The following is a 22,704-nucleotide window of genomic DNA, read 5'->3' on the forward strand; positions in this document are numbered from 1 at the left end:
TGCTGGAAATCCACAGCAACACACACACAAAATGCTGGAGGAACTCAGCAGGTCTGGCAGCGTCTGTGGAGGGGAATAAACAGTCAACATTACTGGCTGAGATCCTTCATCGGGAACTTCAAAAGTTCTGAAGAAGGATCTGGGCCAGAAACGTCGACTGCATATTCATTTCCATAGATGCTGCCTAACCTGCTGAGTTCCTCCAGCATTTCCTGTACGTTAATGGAAAGTCGGAGTCGTCGCCTATTACTTATTAGGAAAATTAATTCTGTTTCCTGAATAGATGAGTGGGTGAAATAGGTCCATATTAGCGATGTGTTGTCTGCAGTTTCGCGCGCTGTGGTTGCCTCCCCGCTGGAAGTTTTTCCGCCCCCGTTTTTGCATTACTGCCGAGCTATCGCACATCCCGACAGAGCCCACTGCATGTCCCCGAGTCATCCTCGGCGCTTGCCTTGCGGTTTGGACCTGCTGAGGTCGGATCCAAATCAGAGCCAGGAAGTGAGTCACCGCCGCTCTCCCCTATAAAAGCACGGAGACTGCAGACAGATCACAATCTATTCTTTCAACACACTCGCAGGCAGTGTTCGTGCGTTCCTGCTCCCTTTAGGCGCCAGACAAAGGTATTGCAAGAAACTTTAATATATTCTTTCACCTCCTTTAATGTTGTGTTATTGCAGTGTAATGCTGAGTTAATGCGCGTTAACAAGAATCGATATTAACATGATCCGAATGCATTAGTTACATTTTAATGTCAGATGCGGTCAATACGTTTAGGAGGCATTCAGAACCGTTTGAATGGGCAGAACACAGAAAGATGCGGACCTAATGCAGGCAGATGGGAGGTATAGATGGACAGCTAGGAGTCTGGCACGACGTGATGGGCTGACTGTACTATTGCGAATCTACGACTGCTATTCCGTGTGAGTTAGTTGTTTGTGACTGGGCAGTGGAGCTTTGTTTAATTGCCTGGAAGACTAGCTGGATTGCGGAGACGAGGAACTGCTGTGGGCTTGTTCTTGCAGAAACGCGGCTCCAGGACAACATCCCATGCACCATCAATCTTCAGGTCACTCAGGGACTTGTGCTAATATTACCTTGTACTGTACGTGCTGGATCTAGCTATGTGCTTCGGTGCCAGATGAACGATGTTTCATTTAGTTGTATACATATATGTGGTTGAATGACAATTAAATCTTGAACTTAAATAAATCACTTAAGGCCATTCAAACCATCTTGAGTCTGCTAGCTCATTGACTGAATTGCCCGTTAAATTCCCCCATCCCACACTGCATTCCTCAGAGCTCTGTAAACATTTGCAGTTTTAAATATTCGCCCATTGCTTTCTTAATGGAATTGATCAGAGTGTTTGATGCTGACCCCATAACGCTGGGGATTTTGATTCTGGGTGGTAACCTGATGTAGTGAGCCTGTAGTCAGTTAGACATTCCCCAACACTGGTTGTGAAGTGTCACGGTTCATAAAGAAAAAAACAAAGTTTGAATCTTGTTTCCCAGCAATAACAAGTGTGGAGAAACTGTTATCAGATCCTGTTCAACAAGATTTAACTCATTTACACTACAAGTTAGTTTTGTTACTCTGGAACTGCTTACTGAGGGGATGCAATATTTGATTTTAATTTTCTTTTAACGTTAAGTTATTCTGAACTCACTAAATCCCCTGCAAAGAAAGGGGAGAGGTCTCCAATGGATATGGGGAAGAGGCTTTTCCTGAAATGTTGTGTGTGGGTCTTCAGGCTCCCAACTGAACGTCTAAAGCAATCATTAAAGGAGGAATTAGAGTATAAACACAGATATTATTTAAATACACTCAAATGATTGCATTATGAAGTGAACTACAGTTCTCATCACATAGGAGATAGGAGCAGAATTAGGCCATTTGGCCCATTGAGCCTGCTCCGCCTTCACCTCTGTACCTCTCTCACAGATGCTGCCTGACCTGCTGGGTGATTCCAGTAATTTCTTATGTGAATTAAAAAGTGTGGTGTTCTGTCAAACTCCACGACAGATCTCGCTTCGCCTTCAGACCCTGGGCTGTGTTCGGGTTCAGAGTTGGAAGATTTAGAGTGGAGGGTTAGATTAATCTGGGCTGAGGTAGTCAACACTTGAGTTTCTGGTTGACAAGGTGTTTCTAACCAGTTTGAAGAAGTGGAGATACAAAAACCAATTCTCCTTTTTTGTTTTTAATGGAAAACATTAGAGCTATAGAGATGTACAGTACTGTGTAAAAGTCTCAGGCACAGAGCTTGGGCATCTAAGACTTTTGTACGATACTTTATACTTTATACTTTATTGTCGCCAAACAATTGATACTAGAACGTACAATCATCACAGTGATATTTGATTCTGCGCTTCCCGCTCCCTGGAGTACAAATCGATAGTAAATATTAAAAATTTAAATACAATACTGTATTTGTCAACGTGGAGTGGAGAAGGAGTTTGTAAATCTGCCAGGAGCAAAGGAATTTGGGAATGCGAGGTTGGAACACCATGGAACTGGGCAGAGAAGTACCAGGAGCAGGGGGTGGCAAGGGTGCAGACACACCCAGACCTGACACACCAGGCAAAGTCACTTGATTTCAAACATTTGGTGTATTGATCAGTACAGAGTGTCTCTGATGCTTCCCGCTCCCTCCCCTCTCCCTTCCCCTTTTCCCAACCATGATTCCCCTCTCCCTGCCCCTTCCCACACTCAATCCACAATAGAGACCCATATCAGAATCAGGTTTATCATCACTCATATATGTCATGAAATTTGCTTTTTTGGGGGGCAGCAGCACAGTGCAATACGTAAAATGACTACAGTACTGTGCACAAGTCTTAGGCACCCTAGTGATATATTTGTGCCTCAGACTTTTGCACAGTTCTGTAACAAGAGGAGTTATCTAATAAAATGGTCACTGAGTGCATATGCTACTCATTGTTTGAAAAATATTGCTCCTCAGAATCTATTTAAGCCTTTCACATTTACCTTTGGATTTCAACTCCCCAAATTAAAATATCCAATCATTTGAATCAGGCAAGTGCATTGTCATGAAATAAAAACGGATTTTAAGACTTTAAAATATTCAAATGAGTATGCATCATTTCGGCTTAATTTTATGCTTTTAAACAGTAATGATTAAATGATAACTTCATTTCATTCAACTTTAGTTTTATTTGATTGTGTACCAGTGGGCTTGTCTGACATCTTGCTAGGAGAGAATAATTTAGAAATGTTTCCTGACTTTGTTCAAAGTAAACTTATTATCGAAGTACATTTCTGTCACAATATACAACCCTGAGATTTATTTTTGCAGGCATTCACAGTAGGTACAATGACACACAATAAAATCGGTGAAAAACTACACACAAAGACAGACAAACAATGTGCAAAAGAAGACTTGCAAATACAAAACAACAGGCAAAATAATGAACTGGATAAGTAACTACCTAACGAACGAAGTAACTAATGGACACTGGGAACATTGGTTGCAAAGCACCCAAAGGAGATTCCATAGGTTGTGTTCAGTTCAGTGTTGAGGTGAGTGAAGCTAACCATGTTGGTTCAAGAGTTGATGATTGAGGGGTAATAACTGTTCCTGAACCTGGTGGTGTGGGTCCTGAGGCACCTGCACCTCCTCCCTGATGGCCGCAGTGAGAAGAGATCACGGTCTCTGTGGTGGGGGACCTTGATGATGGACGCTGCTTTCCTGTGGCAGCACTCCTTGTAGATGTGCTCGATGGTGGGGAGGGTTTTGCCTGTGATGGACTGCTAATTCTGCATTCTTTCCTTGAAGGAGGAGGTTGCATTTGCCAAATAGTCGGTTGTCCTTCTAATCTACCAATTCAGATTTCATTAGTGTGTCCTTCAAATTACAGCCAACCATTGCCAACTTCCTTCTTGGCTGACATTAAATTTAGAAATATCCATTCCTTCTTTGTGATAAGCTTTCTATTCATGACACCTTAACTAATGACCCAACACTGACAGGTGCAGAAGACATTAATAGATAGTTGGAGGTGTTATTATCAGCTCAAAACAGGAAATTCAGAAAATACTCAGCAGACGTATGGAGTAAGGAATGAAGATAATCTTTTGGATAATAGGTCTTATTTAAAAAAGAATGCAATCCTTTGTTATATGAAAGATCAGTGTGACAGATTGTTTTCTGCTCTGTATCACATTTCCAACGCCAATGTATTGCTTGTGTGTTACTGTTAGAAACATAGAAAACCTACAGCACAATATCGGCCCTTTGGCCCACAAAGTTGTGCCGAACATGTCCCTACCTTAGAAATTACTAGACTTAATAATAGCCCCTATTTTTCTAAGCTCCATGTACCTATCCAAAAGTCTGTTAAAAGACCCTACCGTATCCGCCTCCACCACCATTGCCAGCAGCCCATTCCACGCATTCACCACTCTCTGAGTAAAAACCTTACCCCTGACATCTCCTCTGTACCTACTCCCCAGCACTTTAAACCTGTGTCCTCTTGTCGCAACCATTTCAGCCCTGGGAAAAAGCCTCTGACTATCCACACGATCAATGTCTGAATACTGTTAACTATTGTTGAGACCATTTTCAATGCAGTAAAGAGTTATCAGAATCAGGTTTACTATCACTGGGAAATGTTGTAAAATTTATCATTTTGCAGCAGCAGTACACTGCAATACATAATAATAAAAATTATAAATGACAATAAATATATACATATACAATAAATAGTGAGATAGTGTTCATGCTTCATTGTTCATTTCGAAATCTGATGGCGAGCAGGTTTCTATCATTAGCATACATTGTGAAATTTGTTGTTTTGCAGCAGCAGTACATAATAATAAAAACTATAAATTGCAATGATAAGTATATATAAAATAAGAAAATTAAATTAAACAAGTAGTGCAAAAAGAGGGAAAGTACTGAAGTTGTGTTGGTGGGTTCACTGTCCATTCAGAAGTCTGATGGAGGAGGGGAAGGAGCTGTTCCTGAAACGTTGAGTGTGTGTCTTCAGGCTCCTGTACCTCCTCCTTGATGGTAGCAATGAGGAGAGGGCGTGTCCTGAGTGATGGGGGTCTTTAATGATGGATGGTGCCTTTTTGAGGCGTTTTCTTTTGAAGGCCTGTTTAGCCCAGTGAGCCACAATGCCCACCCTAATCACAGGGTAATTTACAATTACCAGTTAACCAAGTGTACTGTGTCCTGTAGGAGGAAATCGGAGCACCCAGAGGAAATCCACACAGTCTTTTTCTGTGATCTATTACGTTGTCCCCACAACGGTCGGTAGCATCTTGTAGTCTCAGACAGACTGGTTGCTATGTGTTTCAATGCAGTCTTTAGTTAAAGCTGAAGAGATTTGGGTGGTGTATAATGATATAACTATTGCCCTGAAGTGAAGGGTGTCCTGTTGTGCCTACTCAACATTGTAATTCTCTCTTTTCCCTCAGGTTCACCATGTCCATCATCACCCAGGTGTGGCATACTCAGGTAGCCTCTCCCACAGAGCCTCCTGATGGGAAATCCATGGAAGGCTCCGATGGGACTTCCATTGAAGGGTTGGAGTGCACCATCTGCTTCAGCTCCTACGACAACACCTTCAAGACCCCGAAGCTGCTGGAGTGCCAGCACACTTTCTGCTTGGAGTGCCTGTCGAGGCTAATGGCTACAATGCCAGCCGAACAGGCTGGTGACATTGTCTGCCCCCTCTGCAGGCACCAAACGGCAGTGCCCGACAATGGGACTCCTGCCCTCCAAACCAGCCAGGACCTGCTCGCCAAGCTCCCTCCTCAACTACAACTCGAAGAGTCCGTTTGGGTGGAGGGCAAGAAACTCTGCCGTAAAAAGAGCTCGGCCGGTTCTGGTACCACCGACCTTTGCATTTGCATTGATATTGGTGAGGACAAACAAGAGAATTCATCTCCTGAACCAGAAAGCAACAACGAAGGAGAACATTGTTGTTCCTTCCTTGGTGACTGGAAGAGACTAGTTCTACTTATGGTGGTGCTAATTATGTTCGCTGGCATCGTGCTATGGCCAGTCCAATGTATGATTATCACAGAAAACCTGAGCTGTGCTCCCAACCATCCAAATGCAACACCTGAGCCAACGAGCGCACTTCTACCATCCACCATCCGCTTTTGACACAGTCAACCAGAAGGAAGAATTCCACACATGATCATTTTCCTCAGGGTTGAAGGATTCCCAAATGGGAAACCACAGCTGCTCTGTATGTCGTCTCAAACTAATTGCAGCGATACCGAAGTGAAGTTTCCCATCGAGGGAGACAATTGATTTTACTGTTTACTAACTTTTCCATTTGCATATATAATGATCCAGATGGAAGAACACGAACATATATTGACCACAGTCAGATACTTGAGGGCTAAACGAGGCATCGTCTGGTTTGATGTTCTTCCTGCTGCAACAGATTGACTGAAATCAATTTGCTCATTCCTGTGCTAACCTATGTGTTTTCTCAAAGTTTTATTTGAGAATAGATCCACTCCAGTGAACACCCAAGATCTATAAATTATATTCATTAATACTTGTTTGGACAGTGATATGTAAGCACTTTCAATACGTTGTTATTTGGAAAATGTGCAAATCTTTATATTTACGGAGAAAACCTCTGGTTTAGAGGACGAGAGAATACGGAATACAGTTGTAACCTTGGTATACAAGGCAACAATGTGCAACGTCGGTAAAATGAAGTAATATTGATGCAAAATTGATCATTTTCTGAAGAATTTTGTGAGGACGGCAGGGAAAGGTTTGGAAAAACCCTAAACCTACTGCCTGATAAAAATGCGAGAAGAACTCAGCAGGCTAGGGAGCATCTATGAAAGTCAACGTTTCAGGCCAAGAACCACAGTCTTGATGAAGTGTCTTGGCCCAAAATATTGACTGTTTATTTCTATTTATACTACCTAGTCCCATTTACCCACACCTGGACCATAACCCTCCATAGTGTTCCCATCCATGTACTTATCCAAACTTCCCTTAAATCTTGCAATCAAACTCACATCTGCCACATCTGCTGGCAGCTTGTTCCACGCTCACACCAACTCCTGACTGCAGTTCCCTCTCGTGTTTCCCTCTCACCCTTAACTCATGACCTCAAGTCCTAGTCTCACCCAACCTCAGTGGAAAAAGCCTGCTTGCATTAACCCGACCTATACCCCTCATAATTATGTATACCTCTATCAAGTCTCCCCTCAGTTTCCTACGCTCCAGAGAATGAAGTCCTAACTTATTCAACATTATCCTAAAACTCAGGTGGCAATATGAAACAGTTCTTGACGGGATGAGGTGAGACTCCAAACGTAGCATTCCACACACTGTCCTTTGGACTGTTAATGCCAAATTATGCTTATGGGATATTTCTGAATCAGAGAGCCAGTGAAAGACAAAGCTGGTGTTAACTTTCCAGTTTTGCAATGAGATACCTTAAAGCTTGTTCCATGGGAAAGCCCCAAACCAGCTGTGAGAACTCATTGCAAATCTGTATCCTGCCTATCCAGGATCACCTGAGACTTTCTTCATGATTGTTCCATTAAATTCTTGTCACTGGCAAGCCTTTTTTTTAACATGTACTTCACGTTCTTGATATTGATGAATTATGTATATACTGTAAATGATGTATAATAAACTTTTTTAATAGCTTGGCTGTTACATTGTGATATTTCTATCAGCTATAAGGAACCTTACTGACTCTCTATCTCAAAGTCAAGATAAACTTATTATCAAAGAATGTATTTGTCACCATATACTACCCTGAGATCAGGAAAGAAAATACAATTTATTTTAAAAATCTATACATAAACACTGTCAACAACCAATGTGAAAAAGAAGACAAAATTCAAAAGTTTAAAATATCAAAATAGAGTACTGTACAAATGTCCTAGACACTTACATATAGCTCTTCATTAGTAAGGACGTAAAAGACTACGGGAAGAAGGCAGGAGAATGGGTTTGAGAGGGATAATAAATCAGCCGTGATGGAATGGCAGAGCAGTCTCGATGGGCTAAGTGGCCTAATTTTGATCCTAGTACTGTGAAAAAGTCTTAGCCGCGTGTATACAGCGAAGGTGCATAAGACTTTTGCACAGTACTGTAGTAATTGTATGTATTGCACTGTACTGCTACCACCAAACAAAAACAAATTTCATGGCATATGTGAGTGATGATAAACCTGATTCTGATATGGGTCCCTGTTGTGGACTGAGAGTGGAAATGGGGCGGGTAGAGGGGAATCATTTTGGGGAAAGGGGGAGGGAGCGGAAAGTACCAGAGACATTCTGAAATGATCAATAAACCAATTATTTAGAATCAAATGACCTTACCTGAGGTCTCAGGGCTGGGTGTGTCTGGTACTCCTCTGCCACCTATCCCACACCCCTCCCACGTCACTCCACCCTCACCATTCCGAATATCCTTTGTTCCCACCAGATTTACAAACTGACTCTCTGCTCCATGTTGACAAATACAGTACTGGGCACCCAATACTTAGGCACCCAAGCAGTATATACTGTATGTGCCTAAGACTTCTGCACAGTACTGTACATATATGTCACCATATACAACACTGAGGCTCATTTTCTTGCAGGCATTCACAGTAAGTACAACGAAACACAATAGAACCAATGAAAAACTGCACACAAAGACAAACAACCAATCTGCAAAAGACAACAAACAGTACAAATATAAAAATAATAAATAATACTGAGAACTTAAGTTGTAGAGCCCTTAAAATTGAGCTCAAAGGGTGTGGAATCAGTATAGTGTCGAGGAGAGCGAAGCTATCCATGCTGGTTTAAGACTCTGCTGATTGCCAGGTAATAACTGTTCCTAAACCTGGTGGTGTGGGACCTAAAGCTCCTGCCCCTTCTGCCTGATGTTAGCAGCAAGAAGCGGGCATGGCTTTATGAGACTCATAGGATGTATGAGATCGGTGCCAACCGTTTAAACAAGTTGGGGTTGAGTGGGATTTGGGATCAGGGATCAGCCACGATGGAATGGTGGAGCAGACTCGATGGGCTGAATGGCCTAATTCTGCTCCCTTGTCTTGGTCTTATGGTCTTAAGTTCTCCAATTATTTTAATGTAATGCCTATAGTTTCTTTATTTTATCCCTCCCTTGCATCTATTCACAGAACAGTAGAGCACAGGAACAGGCCTTCGCTCTGGGATCCCTCTGCTGAACATTGTGGGCATGCTATGTTAGCCTTGGAAGGCGCGGCAGCACTTGTGAGCTTCCCCCAGCACGTTCTTGGGTTGAGTTGGTTGTTATCGCAAACAACACATTTCACTGTATGCTTGTGTACATGTGATAAATACACTGAATCTGATGTCTTTGCTGAACATGATGCCAAATTTAACCAAATCCTCTCTGCCTGCACATGACCCATATCTCTCCATCCCATGCATATTCAGAATCAGATTGATTATCACTGACTTAGACAATGTGAGAGTTGTTGCTTTGTGACAGCAGGATGATGCTCTCAACAGCGGCCATCAAATAGCTTCTTTAACATCACTATCATATCTCTTTCCACCACTCCCGCTGGCAGACAAATCCAAGCACCTATCACTCTCTGTGTAAAATAATAAAAGAATCCCTGCACATCTCCTTTCCCTCGACTTCTTCTTCAGCCCTTTACCTCTTCCACCTATCACCAGAATAAGAAAATGGGGGATAGGGGAAGGGCTTCTCAATTCATCTCCCCTCCTGCACCCACCCACCTTGTCTCACCTATCACCAAGGAGCGTGTACTCCTTCCCTTGGCCCCGACTTTCTTATCCTGGCTTCTCCCCCCTTCCGTTCCCATCCTGATTTTACTAATTTCGAGATACAGCACGGTTCAGGCACTTCCGGCCCTTCGAGTCATGCTGCCCAGCAACCCACCAATTAGGCCCTAGCTTAATCACATGACAATTTACAATGACCAATTAACCTACTGACTGGTACGTCTTTGAACTGTGGGGGGGAAACCGGAGCCCCCACAGGGAACCCACGTGGTCACAGGGAGAACAGAGGATGGCAGAACTTTTTTTTGCCTCTCTCTGCACATTGGGTGTTTGTCAATCTTCTATTTTTTTTAATGGGTTCTTTTGGGATTTCTTCTGGCTGCCTGTAAGGAGATGAATCTCAAGGTTGTATAATGTATACATACTTTGATAGTAAAGTACTTTGAACTTCTGAACTCCAAACTCCAACACTCCACGGTTTAAGTGCATCATGCTAACCACCAGATGGTGCCAATAAAGGGTCTTGACCTGAAATATCGGCTCTCTATTCCCCTCCACAGATGTTGCCTAACCTACTGAGATCCTCCAGCATTTTGTGGTTCTCCTCTTTTCCCTCTTCTCACCTGAAATGCTTGCCCCTAGCACTTGACATTTCCACCCTGGGATAAAGATTCAGTCTCTCTATCCTGCCAATACTTCTCATAATCTTTTGAACTCAGGTTGGGTTCAATTTGATCTTGAGAGTTTGAACTGTATTTGAGGCAGGGAATTCATGATTCTAACAAAAAAATTTCTCATCCCTTTGCTCCTGTTTTTTTCACCACAGCTGGCATTTGAGGTTTGAAGTGCGTTGGCACTTTCATGAGGAGACATTCATTAATCATCTGACGCTGTCACGCTGGTTTACTTTAAATAGGAATGCCTTTCTTCAACCTCTGTTCATGCTGAAAACACATCCTGGAAGTTCATTGTCCTTTACTGAACCAGTTTCTTCTGCAAGATAGAACGTGGTACAGTGCAGCTCACAATGTTGTGCTGAACCAATTAAATTAATAATTAAGTGGCCAACTAAGCTAATCTCTTCTGCCTACACAAATGTCCATATCCCTCCATTTCCCTGACATTCATGTGCCTAAGTAATGTATCTGCCTCTACCTCCATCCCTGGCAGCACTTTTCAGGGACCCACCACTCTGCGTAAAAAACATGCCCCTCACATCTCCTTTGAAATTACCCCTCTCTCATCTTAAATGCATGCACTCAGGAATTTGTGGTATTTGACATTTCAAAAAAAAATTATTTTTCTCTCAGCGATGTAGCTTTCGAGTTTGAAAAACGCTTGTACTCTGCAGCCCAGACACAGGTGAGAACATAGGACATTACTGCACAGTACAGGACTTTCAGCCCACGATGTTGTGCTGGCCTTCAAACCCACTCTAAGATCAATCTAACCCTTCCCTTCTACATAACCCTCTGTTTTTCTGTCTTCCATGTGCCTATCGAAGAGTTTCTTAAATACCCCTAATGTATCTGCCTCTACCACCACCCCAACAGGGCATTCCACACACCCACCATTCTGTGTAAAGAACGTACCTGTGACTTCCCCCATAATTTCCTACAATACCCTTAAAATTATGCCCATTCCGATTAGTCAATTCCACTCTTGAAAAACGTCTATGGCTCTCCACTTGATCTATGCTTCTTGTCATCTCGTATACCTCTTTCCAGTCACCTTTCGTCCACCTTCACTCCAGAGAGAAAAGCCCTAGCTCATTCTACCTATCCTCCTGACTAATAGAAGCAGTGTCCTGGTAACTCTCTTCTGCACTATCTCTAAAGTTTCCACAACCTTTCTATAATGAAGTGACCAGAACTGAACTTAATATTCCGAGTGTGGTCTAACCGGGGTTTTATAGAGCAGCAATATTACCCTGCAGCTCTTGAACTTAAACTCCAACTAATGAAGGCCAACACACCATACACCTTCTTCACCACTCTATCAAACTCTGGTGCTTTCAACAGTCTTGAGTGTACTGTGGGAGATACAATGCCTCACTTGGTTATAATTTGCTCTGAGAAGCCTCTCGGAAGCAGAAATATGAACGTTTCTGTGTTGTTGCTTCAGTGGGCAGGGAGAAACCGTGTATCATACGTACATGGAGTGTGCAAGGCTGCAATCCCTATCTATATATCTGAGGGGGCTGCGCCTTGCCTTCTGGCTACATTTTAACCCCACACTCTTCATCTTCGGCCATACATTAAGGAGTGGGCAGGGAGGGAGGAGGATCTCATAGCTAATCTGCTTCTGGAGCTGGCTGAGATAGCAATCCATGTGTCCTGCAGACTTGCAGCAGAGGATTCTGACCCAGCTGACTGTCTGGCAATATGTCTGTGCTTGGGTAGCTGTGGAAAAGAACGTAGACGTGTAAACTAACATGTTCCATAATAGACGAGAATGGGAATGTTTCAGTATAATCTCTGTTCATTATAAGTTACATTAACTCACTAGTTTTTGCTCTTTTTTTGCATTACTTATTTAAATTAATTAATATATCTATTTCTTGTTGTAATTTATAGTGTTTTATGTATTGCAATGTACTGATGCCACAAAACAATAAATTTCATGGCACGTATATCACTGATATTAAACCTGATTCTGATTCGCTGATGAGAGAGAGAGCCTGTCTGAGGTGTCAAAGTGTTGGGGTGGACGGTAGTTTTTTGAAAGACTCTAGATCATGGTCTCTTTGGGGGCTTTGCTATTGCTTGCACGGTGGGTTGGGGGGTTGATGCTTTGTGGCTGCTTGTGCATGTGAGGGAGAGCAGGGGCTTTGGGGTTCTAGTGTGTTTCTGTCATTCATTCTTGTATTTTTTTCTCTATGTTTTGTGGTTGTCTATGAAGAGTAAGAATTTCAGGTCGTATACAGCATACATTCTCTGATATTAAGTGGAACCATTGAAATCGTCATGTTTTGCTTATAATGTGATTGTAGTGGCTTGAATTTATAATAAATGTATTTTTGTAAAAAAAAAGGCAGAGTGTGAGACAGTTGTAAACAATACTTGGAGTTTATTCCTGATTAAAATTACTAGCATGTATCATATTAACATGACACTCCCAACTTGCTTTGCAAACACTGTTGTTTCTTTCACAAACATGATTGTGCTGTAGAATTCTTAATCAGCTATTAGACTCTTCGGAATGTCTTAACTATATACTGGATTTTATTTATTTACTTCCTGCCCAACGAGCTGCACCACCCAGCAACCCACCTATTTAAACCTAAACTTAATCACAGGATACTTTACAATGACCAATTAACCTACCACGGTCTTTGGATTGTGGGAGGGAACTGGCACACCTGGAGGAAAGCCACATGGACAAGGGAAGAATGTACAAGCTTTCTTACAGAGAACGCCAAACTCAAAACTCTGACGCCCTGAGCTCCAACAGGGTCGTGCTAACCACTACACTTTCATCAATGGAAATTTTCCTTCATTGCATGGTGTAAAACCACAAAAGATGAAACTGGACTGTTGGGTTTCATCGTTTAGTGGGATATGAGAACATACCCAGCAACACACACAAAATGCTGGAGGAACTTAGCAGGTTAGGCAGCATCTATGGAGAGGAATAAAGAGTCAGTGTTTCAGGCCAAGACCCTTCTTCACTTGATCTTGTTTTCATTCAGGGCACTTAAGAGATTCTTAGGCACATGGATGAAAGGAAAATGGAGGGCTATGTGAGAAGGAATGGTTAACAAGTTCAAAAGTAAATATTAAAGTACATATATGTCACCATGTACTGTTCTGAGATTCACTTTCTTGCAGGCATTCACAGTAGATACAAAGAAACTCAATAGAATCAATTAAACATTACACACAAAGATGGACAATCAAAAGACAGCAGATTGTGCAAATACAAAAATAAAATAATAACAATAAGTAAATAAGTAATAATGTAGAGTCCTTGAAAGTGAGTTAGATTGATCGTGGAGCGACATACACAAAATGCTGGATTGATCTTGGAGTAAGTTTAGGGGTGGGCATAATACATCACTGGCCAAAAAGCTTGTAATTGATTTGCAATATACTATGCTCTGTAAAAAATATAACCATGGAAATTGGTAAGTAATTGCATTTGCTGAACCAATGCATGAGGGGTTTCTTCAGGTAACTTCTCCTGTAGGAATATGGATTCACAAAGTAATTTAGTACAGGGAAAATGGGAGACAGCTGAAAAGAATGGTGGGGAGATGAGGCTATGACTGGTGAATGTTGTAGAATATAATTACTCCTGGCAATCAGCAGATAAGGAGCATTTTCACAAACACCAGCTGTGTAAACAGTTCTGCTTAGAAACTGTAAAGTGTAAAAATTAATTTCAATGCAAGGTCAAATGTGAAAGAAACTCAGGAAGGCTCTGCAAACTGATTTTCTCTCAGGGTCTTGCTGGCTTTGCTTTTTTCCTGGTGCCTCGCTCTGTCTGCCATGACAGGTGGGATATAACAGTGGCCAACTATTTTAATTCTACTTCATTCCCATTCTCATTCTGATTTCTCAGGCGATGGCCATGATGAAGACACTCTCAGGTGGGGAGAGGAACACCTCATATTCCGTTTGGGATAGTCTCCAACCGAACAATATGACCACTGTTGTTTCTGATTTCTTGTAACTCCCCCTCCCACTTCTCTCTTTTTCTATTCCCCATTCAGCTTCCTCTCTCACCCTTTCTCTTCTGCTCACCTTCTCATTACCTCCCTCTAGTGCTTCTCCTCCTTCCCTTTCTCCCATGGTCCACTCTACAAGAAAAGTCAGAGCCGTCTCTATTTCCTGAGGAGACTGAGGTCCTTTAACATCTGTTGGACGATGCTGAGGATGTTCTACGAGTCTGTGGTGGCCAGTGCTATCATGTTTGCTGTTGTGTGCTGGGGCAGCAGGCTGAGGGTAGCAGACACCAACAGAATCAACAAATTCATTTGTAAGGCCAGTGATGTTGTGGGGATGGAACTGGACTCTCTGACAGTGGTGTCTGAAAAGAGGATACTGTCCGAGTTGCATGCCATCTTGGTCAATGTCTCCCATCCACTACATAATGTACTGGTTGGGCACAGGAGTACATTCAGCCAGAGACTCATTCCACCGAGATGCAACACAGAACGTCATAGGAAGTCATTCCTGCCTGTGGCCATCAAACTTTACAACTCCTCCCTTGGAGGGTCAGACACCCTGAGCCAATAGGCTGGTCCTGGACTTATTTTCTGGCATAATTTACATATTACTATTTAACTATTTATGGTTTTATTACTATTTAATTATTTATGGTGCAACTGTAACGAAAACTGATTTCCCCCGGGATCAATAAAGAATGACTATGACTCTCCCATCAGATTCCTTTTTCTTCAACCCTTTACCATTTCTACCTATCACCTTCCAGCATCTCACTTCATCACCCCTCCCATCCCATCTACCTTCCTCCTCACTTTGTTTCACCTATCACTTACCAGCCTGAGCTCCTCCCCCTACTCCACCTTCTTATTCTGCCTTCTTTCCCCTTCTTTTTCAATCCTGATGAAAAGCCTTGGTTTGAAACATTGACTGTTTATTTCTCTCCATAGATGCTGCCTTACTTGCTGAGTTTCTCCAGTGTTCTGTGACGACACTTGCAAATTTCTACAGCTGTACCGTGGAGAACAGTCTTACTGTTGCATCAGCATTTGCACAGGATCAGAAAAAGCTACAGAAAGTTGTAAACTCAGCCAGCTCCATCATGGACACTGGCCTCCCAGTATCGAGGACATCTTCAAAAGGTGATGCCTCAAAAAGGTGACATCCATTATTAAGGACGTCCACCACCCAGGACATTCCCTCTTCTCATTGCTACCATTGAAGAAGAGGTACAGGATCCTGAAGACACACACTCAATGTTTTAGGAACAGATTCTTCCCCTCTGCTATCAGATTTCTGAATGGACAGTGAACCAGATATATATATATTCTTTTTCAATAAAAGGATCAACTAGTTCCCTTCCACTACTACCCTCCTTCATCTAGTAGAACTGGTTCTGACCCTCAACAATTTTTTCTTTGGCTCCTCCACTTTCTCCAGACTCAAGTGGTAGCCATGGGCATCTGCCTCTTTGTTAGCTACGTAGAATAATCCATGTTCCAACTCTTCCTCTACTATATTGACAACTGCATTGGTGCCACTTGCTTCATTTTATCAACTTCCATCCTGCCCTAAAATTCACTTGGTCTATTTCTGACACATCCCCAGCCCTCTTTCGCAATCTCTCTGTCTCCATCTCTGGGGACAAACTGTTGACCGATATTTTTTATAAACATTCCGTTTCCCACAGTTACCTTGACTATACCTCTTCCCACACTGTCTTGTGTAAAAATGCTCTTCCCTTTTCTCAGTTTCTTCATCTCCACTGCATCTGTTCCCAGGATGAAGCTTTCCTTTCCAAGACATCAGAAACATCCTCCTTCTTCAAAGAATGGGGTTTCCCTTCCTCCACCATTGATGCTGCTCTCACCCATATCTCCTCCATTTCCCGAACGTCTGCACTCACCCCAATTCTCCCACTGCCTTAACAGTGATAGTCTTCTTCATGTCCATACCTACCACCCCACGAGCCTCCACATTCAACACATTATTGTCCGCAACTTCTGCCTTCTCCAAAGGGTTCCTATCACCAAACATATCTTTATCTTCCTCCCTCACCCCCAGTTTCTGCAGAGAGATATTTCTCTTCGTGAATCCCTTGCCCGTTTATCCCTCCCCATTGATCTCTCTCCTGGCACTTATCCCTGCAAGCAGCCAAAGTGCCAGACCTGGTCATTCACCCCCCACCCTCACCTCCATTCAGGGCATCAAACAGTCCTTCCAGGTAAAGCAACGCTTCACCTATGAAACTGTTAGGACAGCTATTGTGATACAATGCCCCTGATGTGCACTCATCTACATTGGTGAGACACATCGTAAGTTGGGGGTCAACTTTGTTGAGGACCTCCGCTCCATTAGCCAAAATTGGAACTTCCCAGTGGCTAAACATTTTAATTCCTATTCCCATTCTGAAATGTCAGTCTGTGGCCTTCTCTTGTGCAATGATGACGTCACCTTTAGAGTGGAGAAGCAACACCGTATGTTCCAACTGGGTAGCCTTTCATTCTTATGGCATGAATATCAATTCCTCCTTCCGGTAAGAAAATTTTTCCGTCTGCGTCCCCTCTTCTTCTAATCCCCACTCTGGCCTCTTAACTCTTCTCACCTGCCTATCACCTCACCCTGATCCCCATCCTCTTTTCCCTTCTCCTGTGGTCCACTCTCCTCTACTAGCAGACTCCTTCCTTTCCAGCCCTTTACCTTTTTCACCCACCTAGCTTCACCCCCAGCTATCTAGCTTCTAGCTATCCTCCTTTCCTTCCAACCACCTTCTTATTCTTTCGTTTTCCCCCAAATATCAACTGTTTGTTCATTTCCATAGATGCTACCTGCCCTGCTGAGGTCTTTCAACATTTTGGGTGTGTTGCTTTGGATTTCCAGCATCTGCAAGCCTTCCTGTGTTTATATAATAATAATAATAATAATAATAATAATAATAATAATAAATAATAAATAATAAATAAATTGATTTTGAGTGGGAAATTCTTTCCCACTCTGTTGGAATATATATACATATATATTCTTATTGTAATTTGTCATTTTAAAATTATTTTGTATTGCAATGTACTGCTGCTGCAAAACACCATATTTCATGATGTGCCAGTGATACTAAACCCGAGTCTGAATGTGTTGCTCTGGATTTGATGTGTGGTATGCTGCCACCTTTAGGCGTCATCTAATAATACAGAAGGAGTATTTGTCAGGCTGAAACACAAAAAAAGTCTGCAAATACTGGAAATCCAAAGCAACACATACAATATACTGGAGGAACTCAGCAGGTTAGGCAGCATCTATGGAAATGAATATCTTGCTTTAATCTTACCTACTGGTGCAAACATGAGAGTACCATGGGCTCTTATCTTGTTAAGCAGCCTCATTTGAGGCAACTTGTCAAAGCCCTTCTGAAAATCCAAGTACACAACATCCACCAATTCTCATTAGTCCATCCTACTTGTTATTTCCTCAAAGCATTCCAACAGATAAGTCAGACAAAGCTTTCCCTTAAGGAAACCATGCTGACTTTGTCCTATGTGCCTCCAGGTACCGAGACTTCATTCTTGACAATCAACTTCAACAACTTCCCAGCCACTGAAGTCAGGCTAACTGGCCTATAATTTCCTTTCTTCTGCCTCATCCCTTCTTGAAGAGTGGAGTGAGATTTACAATTTTCCAGTCCTCCAGAACTATGTCAGAATGTATTTCTTCTTGAAAGACCAATACTAATGCCTCCTCAATCTCTTTCAAAACCTTGGGCTGTAATCCATCTAGTCCAGGCGACTTACCCACCTTCAGACCTTATAGCTTCCCAAGCACCTTCTCCCTAGTAATAGCAGTTGCACCCACTTCTGCTCCCAACAGTCTCAAACTTCTAACATACTGCTTGTGTCTTCCACAGTGAAGAGGGATGCAAAATCCTTATTTAGTCCATCTGCTGTTTCCTTATCTCTGATTACCACCTCTTCAGCACCACTTTCCTCTTGCCTCTGTTTTACTCTTTATATAGTTGACAAAACTTCTGGTATCGTCTTTGATGTTATTGGCCAGGTTACCTTCATATTTCATCTTTTCCCTCCTTATGGCTTTTTTTTAGGTGCCTCCTGTTGGTTTTTAAAAGCCTCCTAGTCCTCTAACTTCCCACTATTTTTTTGCACTATTATATCCCCTCACTTTAGTTTTCTTTACCCAGAGGGTGGTGGGTGCAGGAATAACCTGTGCTGAGTGCTAGACTGCTGAGACCCAGGAACGACACTCATCACTCTCAAACACTTCAAGAGAACAGCAAACCACAGGAAACAGAATGGGAATTCTCAGGTCTGCTCCACCATTCTATAAGATCAACACCATTCTGTCCCTTTACTCAGTGGTGATTGTGCGAGGAGATTTACCATGATGCTGCCTGGATTAGAGATCATGTCTTCTGAGAATAGATTGAGCGAGGTAGGTCTTTTCTCTTTCGATCACAGGAAGATGAGAGGAGACTTGATGGAGATACACAAGATGATACAGTAATGGGTATAGAGTGGATAACCAGAGACTTCTTCCAGGGTGGGAATGGCTAATATGAAGGAATATAATTTTAAGGTGATTGGAAAAAAGCATAGTGGGATGTTAGAGTTAAGATTTTACAGAGAGCAGTGAGTGCGTGGGGCATCCTGCCAGGATGGTGGTAGAGGCAGATACATTAGGGACATTTAAGGGACTGGATGAAAGAAAAATGGAGGGCTATGTGGGAGGGAAGGGTTAGATTGATCATGAAGTAGGTTAAAAGCTCTGCGTTACATTGTGTTCTAACCGTTTAATATGCCTAAACAGACACCAATTTCTAGACTTAATGCATATTTTTACTAAATTAATAAGTGAAAATTATTAACATCAAATATTCAACTTGTTTACAGAACAGGCTTTTTACTTTTTTGCTCATTTCAGCATAAATTTGCTGTAGAATTGCACTTGGAAAACAAAAGCAATTGGGTCTTCTCAGAGGGATGTAAGAGGACCGAAACCTAATATCTCTCTGCAAGCTCACAGGGAAGAGTAATGATTGGTGTCAGATTTACTTGATTTGATTTTGAAAAACATCGCTAGTGTGCCAGGACCACTGGACTCAAAAATAGTTAATTTCCCCAAGCAACACCTCCACACCCCCAAACACCAATACTTTATCATTTCCTGTCAGTCACTTAATGTACAGACACTCCTGTGCCTAATGTCATTTTATAGACAATCAATCTATGTATATAAGCTATCTTATGTATTTATATTTATTGTGTTTCTTTTTGTGCTGCATCGAATTTACACTTTGAAATCTTGAATCTAGTGAGCGCACTCTCTATGAAACATGTTGTGTTTGATCTGGCCATCTGTTGAATCTAATTCTTTAATACTACCATGCATTAACTTTGTGTGAACTAACACAATTTAGGTACTCTTTTTGTAAATCAGAATCTGATCTGAATCAGAATCAGGTTTATTATTACTGTTATAAGCTGAGATATTTGTTGTTTTGCAGCTGTAGTACAATGCAGGACATTTAAAAATTGCTAAAAATTACAAAATAGTGCAGAAGACTAACAATAAGGTAGTGGTGAACACCAGAGATTCTGCTGGAAATCTAAAGCAACACACACAAAATACTGGGGGGCTCAGCGGTCAAGCAGCATCTGTGGAGGACAATAAACAGTCAATGTTTCAGGCCAAGACACTTCATGAGGACTGGAAAGGAAGGCGGGGGGGAAGCCAGAATAAAAAAATGAGGGGTGGGGAGGGAAAGATGATAGCTAGAAGGTGTGGATATGACGCTGGGTGAATACATGGTCAAAGAATTCACAGAAAGGGAGCAGTGTGAGAGGATCTAACTGAACTCCCATCAAAGAGAAGATTTAAACTTCTTCAGGGTAGGCATTCCTTGTAGTGGAGCAGCAGATCATAAACACAAGAGATTCTGCAGATGCTGGAATCCAAAGCAACACACACAAAATGCTGGAGAAACTCAGCAGGTCAGGCAGCATCTATCAGAATGAACAGCGTTCACAGGTTCATAGAATATTCATAAATCTGATGGCGGGGGAAGAAGCTGCTCCTTAGAGGTCGAAAATCTCTGGGATTCTCTCCCCCACAGAGTTAAAGAATCACAGAGAGATAATGGTACGGAAACAGGCTCTTCAGCCCATTGACTCCCACTCAACATCAACCATCAATACATAAACCATCAATCATCAATACATCAACCATCAATACAACAATCATCAATACATCAACCATCCATTTACACTAATCATACTTTATTCTCTCAGCATTCTCATCAGCTCTCATCTGGTTCCACCACTCACCGACACACTGCAGGCAATTTATAAAAGTAATTTAACCTATGCCTTTGGGAGGTGGGTAGGAACTGGAGCACCTAGAAGAAATTCATAAATTCACGAGAATGAACAAACTCCAAATAGACAGCACATGAGACTAGGATTGAACCTGGGTTACAAGCACTATGAGCTGTATCACAGTGCTGCCAGGTTGTGAGAGCTAGACCTCTGGGGAGTATTAAAAGAGCAGGTAAATAGATTTTTTAAAGATTAAGAATTTGATGGTGATGGGGAACTGGCACAGAAGGGCCATGACCATACTAGTTGGGGCAGCACTACTACGTTGCCAGTAACCCGGGCTCAGTTCCTAGTGCTACCTGTAAGGAGTTTGTACGTTCTCCCTGTGACCATGTGGGTTTCCTCCGGATACTCCATTGCCTCCCACATTTCACAGATGTATGGGTTAGTTAGCTAATTGGTCACATGGGTGTAATTGGGCGGCACAGGAAGGGCCTGTTACTGTGCTGTATCCCTATAGAAAAATAAATAGAACAAGTTGATAGCAGCATCATCCTGCCAAGAGCATGATGAATGTCGGGGCAGGCTTGAGGGCTCATGTGGACTATTTGTCCTCTTTGCTTCTATTTACTTGTGTTCTTCAAAAAAATACATTTTTAAAGTTGTCAGTTTGTTTCTTATAAATTGTCTGGGTCTCATCATCCAGTCCTGAGAGGGTGATTTAACCAATTTCCCCCTGGGATCAATGAAGTTTGACTATGACTATGACTACTATGTGATGGTGGGCTTCAACCTTGAGGCTCTGGAACCAGGGATAACTTCACTCATTCCATCATTGAACTTTTCCTACAACTCATGGACTCACTTTCAAGGACTACTCACTTCATGTTTTTGATATTTATTGGTTATTTATTATTATTATTAGTATTTTCTTTTTTGTATTTGCACATTGGTTGTTTGTCCACCCTGTTGGATGTGGTCTTTCATTAATTCTATTGTTTATTTGTATATACTGTGAATGCTCACAAGAAAATGTATGTCAGGTTTGTATATGATGACAAATAGGTACTTTGATAATAAATTTACTTCGAACTTTGACCAATGTGATGAAAATAACAGCTTGTGGATTCCTTCAGAGTGTAGAAAAACAAATGTGTCAGCTGAAGTTATCATTGGCAGTTTTTTCCCTCCACCTTCTCAATAGCTGCAACATCAAATTTTGAAATCCTCTCAGGTGAGGTCTGACCTCTCTCTGAAATGCCTGTGGATTGACATAATTGATACTTACCATACACAAGAGGGACCAGTGTCCTCAGGGAGGGGAGGTTTGTGTTCCGAGCCACATGCAAGCATGCTGTTGTTGTAGTAGTAGTATTGCTGGTAGTGGTGGTGGTAGTAGTAGTAGTAGATGTAGTAGTACAATCACTCGAGTTGAGTATCATGTTCTCCTAAGGGATTAGGGTCAATTCCATTTGATGTTCTCCAGTAGGGCTATTCCGTTAATGGAGAACACCTGTGTGTGACTTTGTTTAACGTGGGGAAGCTGATACACCAGTAGCTACTACTGGGTTAGGGTCCAATGGCAACTAGGGATCCTTCACTGCTGCAGTCTTCTTCCACTTTCTCTGCTGTTGTGATGTGTCATCATCTCCATTGAGGTCTTAGTTGGATCACTCTTTGTCAGGAATCCCCCCTTGACCTTACCGCCATGGGTGACTCTACCAGAAGCTAAGCACCAGACAGCATAGCTCTCAGGATCTCACAAACCTCTCCACCATGACAAGGTGTCAAACCTTGGAGAGGAAACATTCAGTGTTAAGTTATAAAAGTAAGACTGAACTATTGGCTCTACATTGAGAATAGTTCAGTGGTTTTGGAGTTTAGATGACTGTGAAAGGATGATAAATTTATGTGAGTAGCCTGATAAATAAAAATTACATCTCCCCTTTGGGAATAACCAATGTACAAAGTTGATG

The 22,704-nt window shown here is 42.1% G+C and overlaps 1 protein-coding gene across 2 annotated transcripts; it reads left to right on the plus strand.

Moving 5' to 3' along the window:
* The first annotated feature begins 506 nt into the window (after nt 1-506).
* LOC140188531 (RING finger protein 223-like) lies at nt 507-7,650 on the plus strand. 2 transcript variants are annotated; one of them, XM_072244901.1, is made up of 3 exons: nt 507-620; nt 3,317-3,540; nt 5,443-7,650. In XM_072244901.1, the coding sequence occupies exon 3, from the start codon at nt 5,450-5,452 to the stop codon at nt 6,134-6,136; it is 687 nt and encodes a 228-aa protein (XP_072101002.1). In that variant the 5' UTR covers nt 507-620; nt 3,317-3,540; nt 5,443-5,449; the 3' UTR covers nt 6,137-7,650. The 2 variants fall into 2 exon arrangements, with proteins under 2 accessions (XP_072101002.1, XP_072101001.1); XM_072244900.1 differs by lacking the exon at nt 3,317-3,540 and having other exon boundaries at nt 508-620.
* The last annotated feature ends 15,054 nt before the right edge of the window (nt 7,651-22,704 follow it).

The sequence above is a fragment of the Mobula birostris genome, chromosome 27, assembly GCF_030028105.1.
Source record: "Mobula birostris isolate sMobBir1 chromosome 27, sMobBir1.hap1, whole genome shotgun sequence".
Taxonomy (NCBI): domain Eukaryota; kingdom Metazoa; phylum Chordata; class Chondrichthyes; order Myliobatiformes; family Myliobatidae; genus Mobula; species Mobula birostris.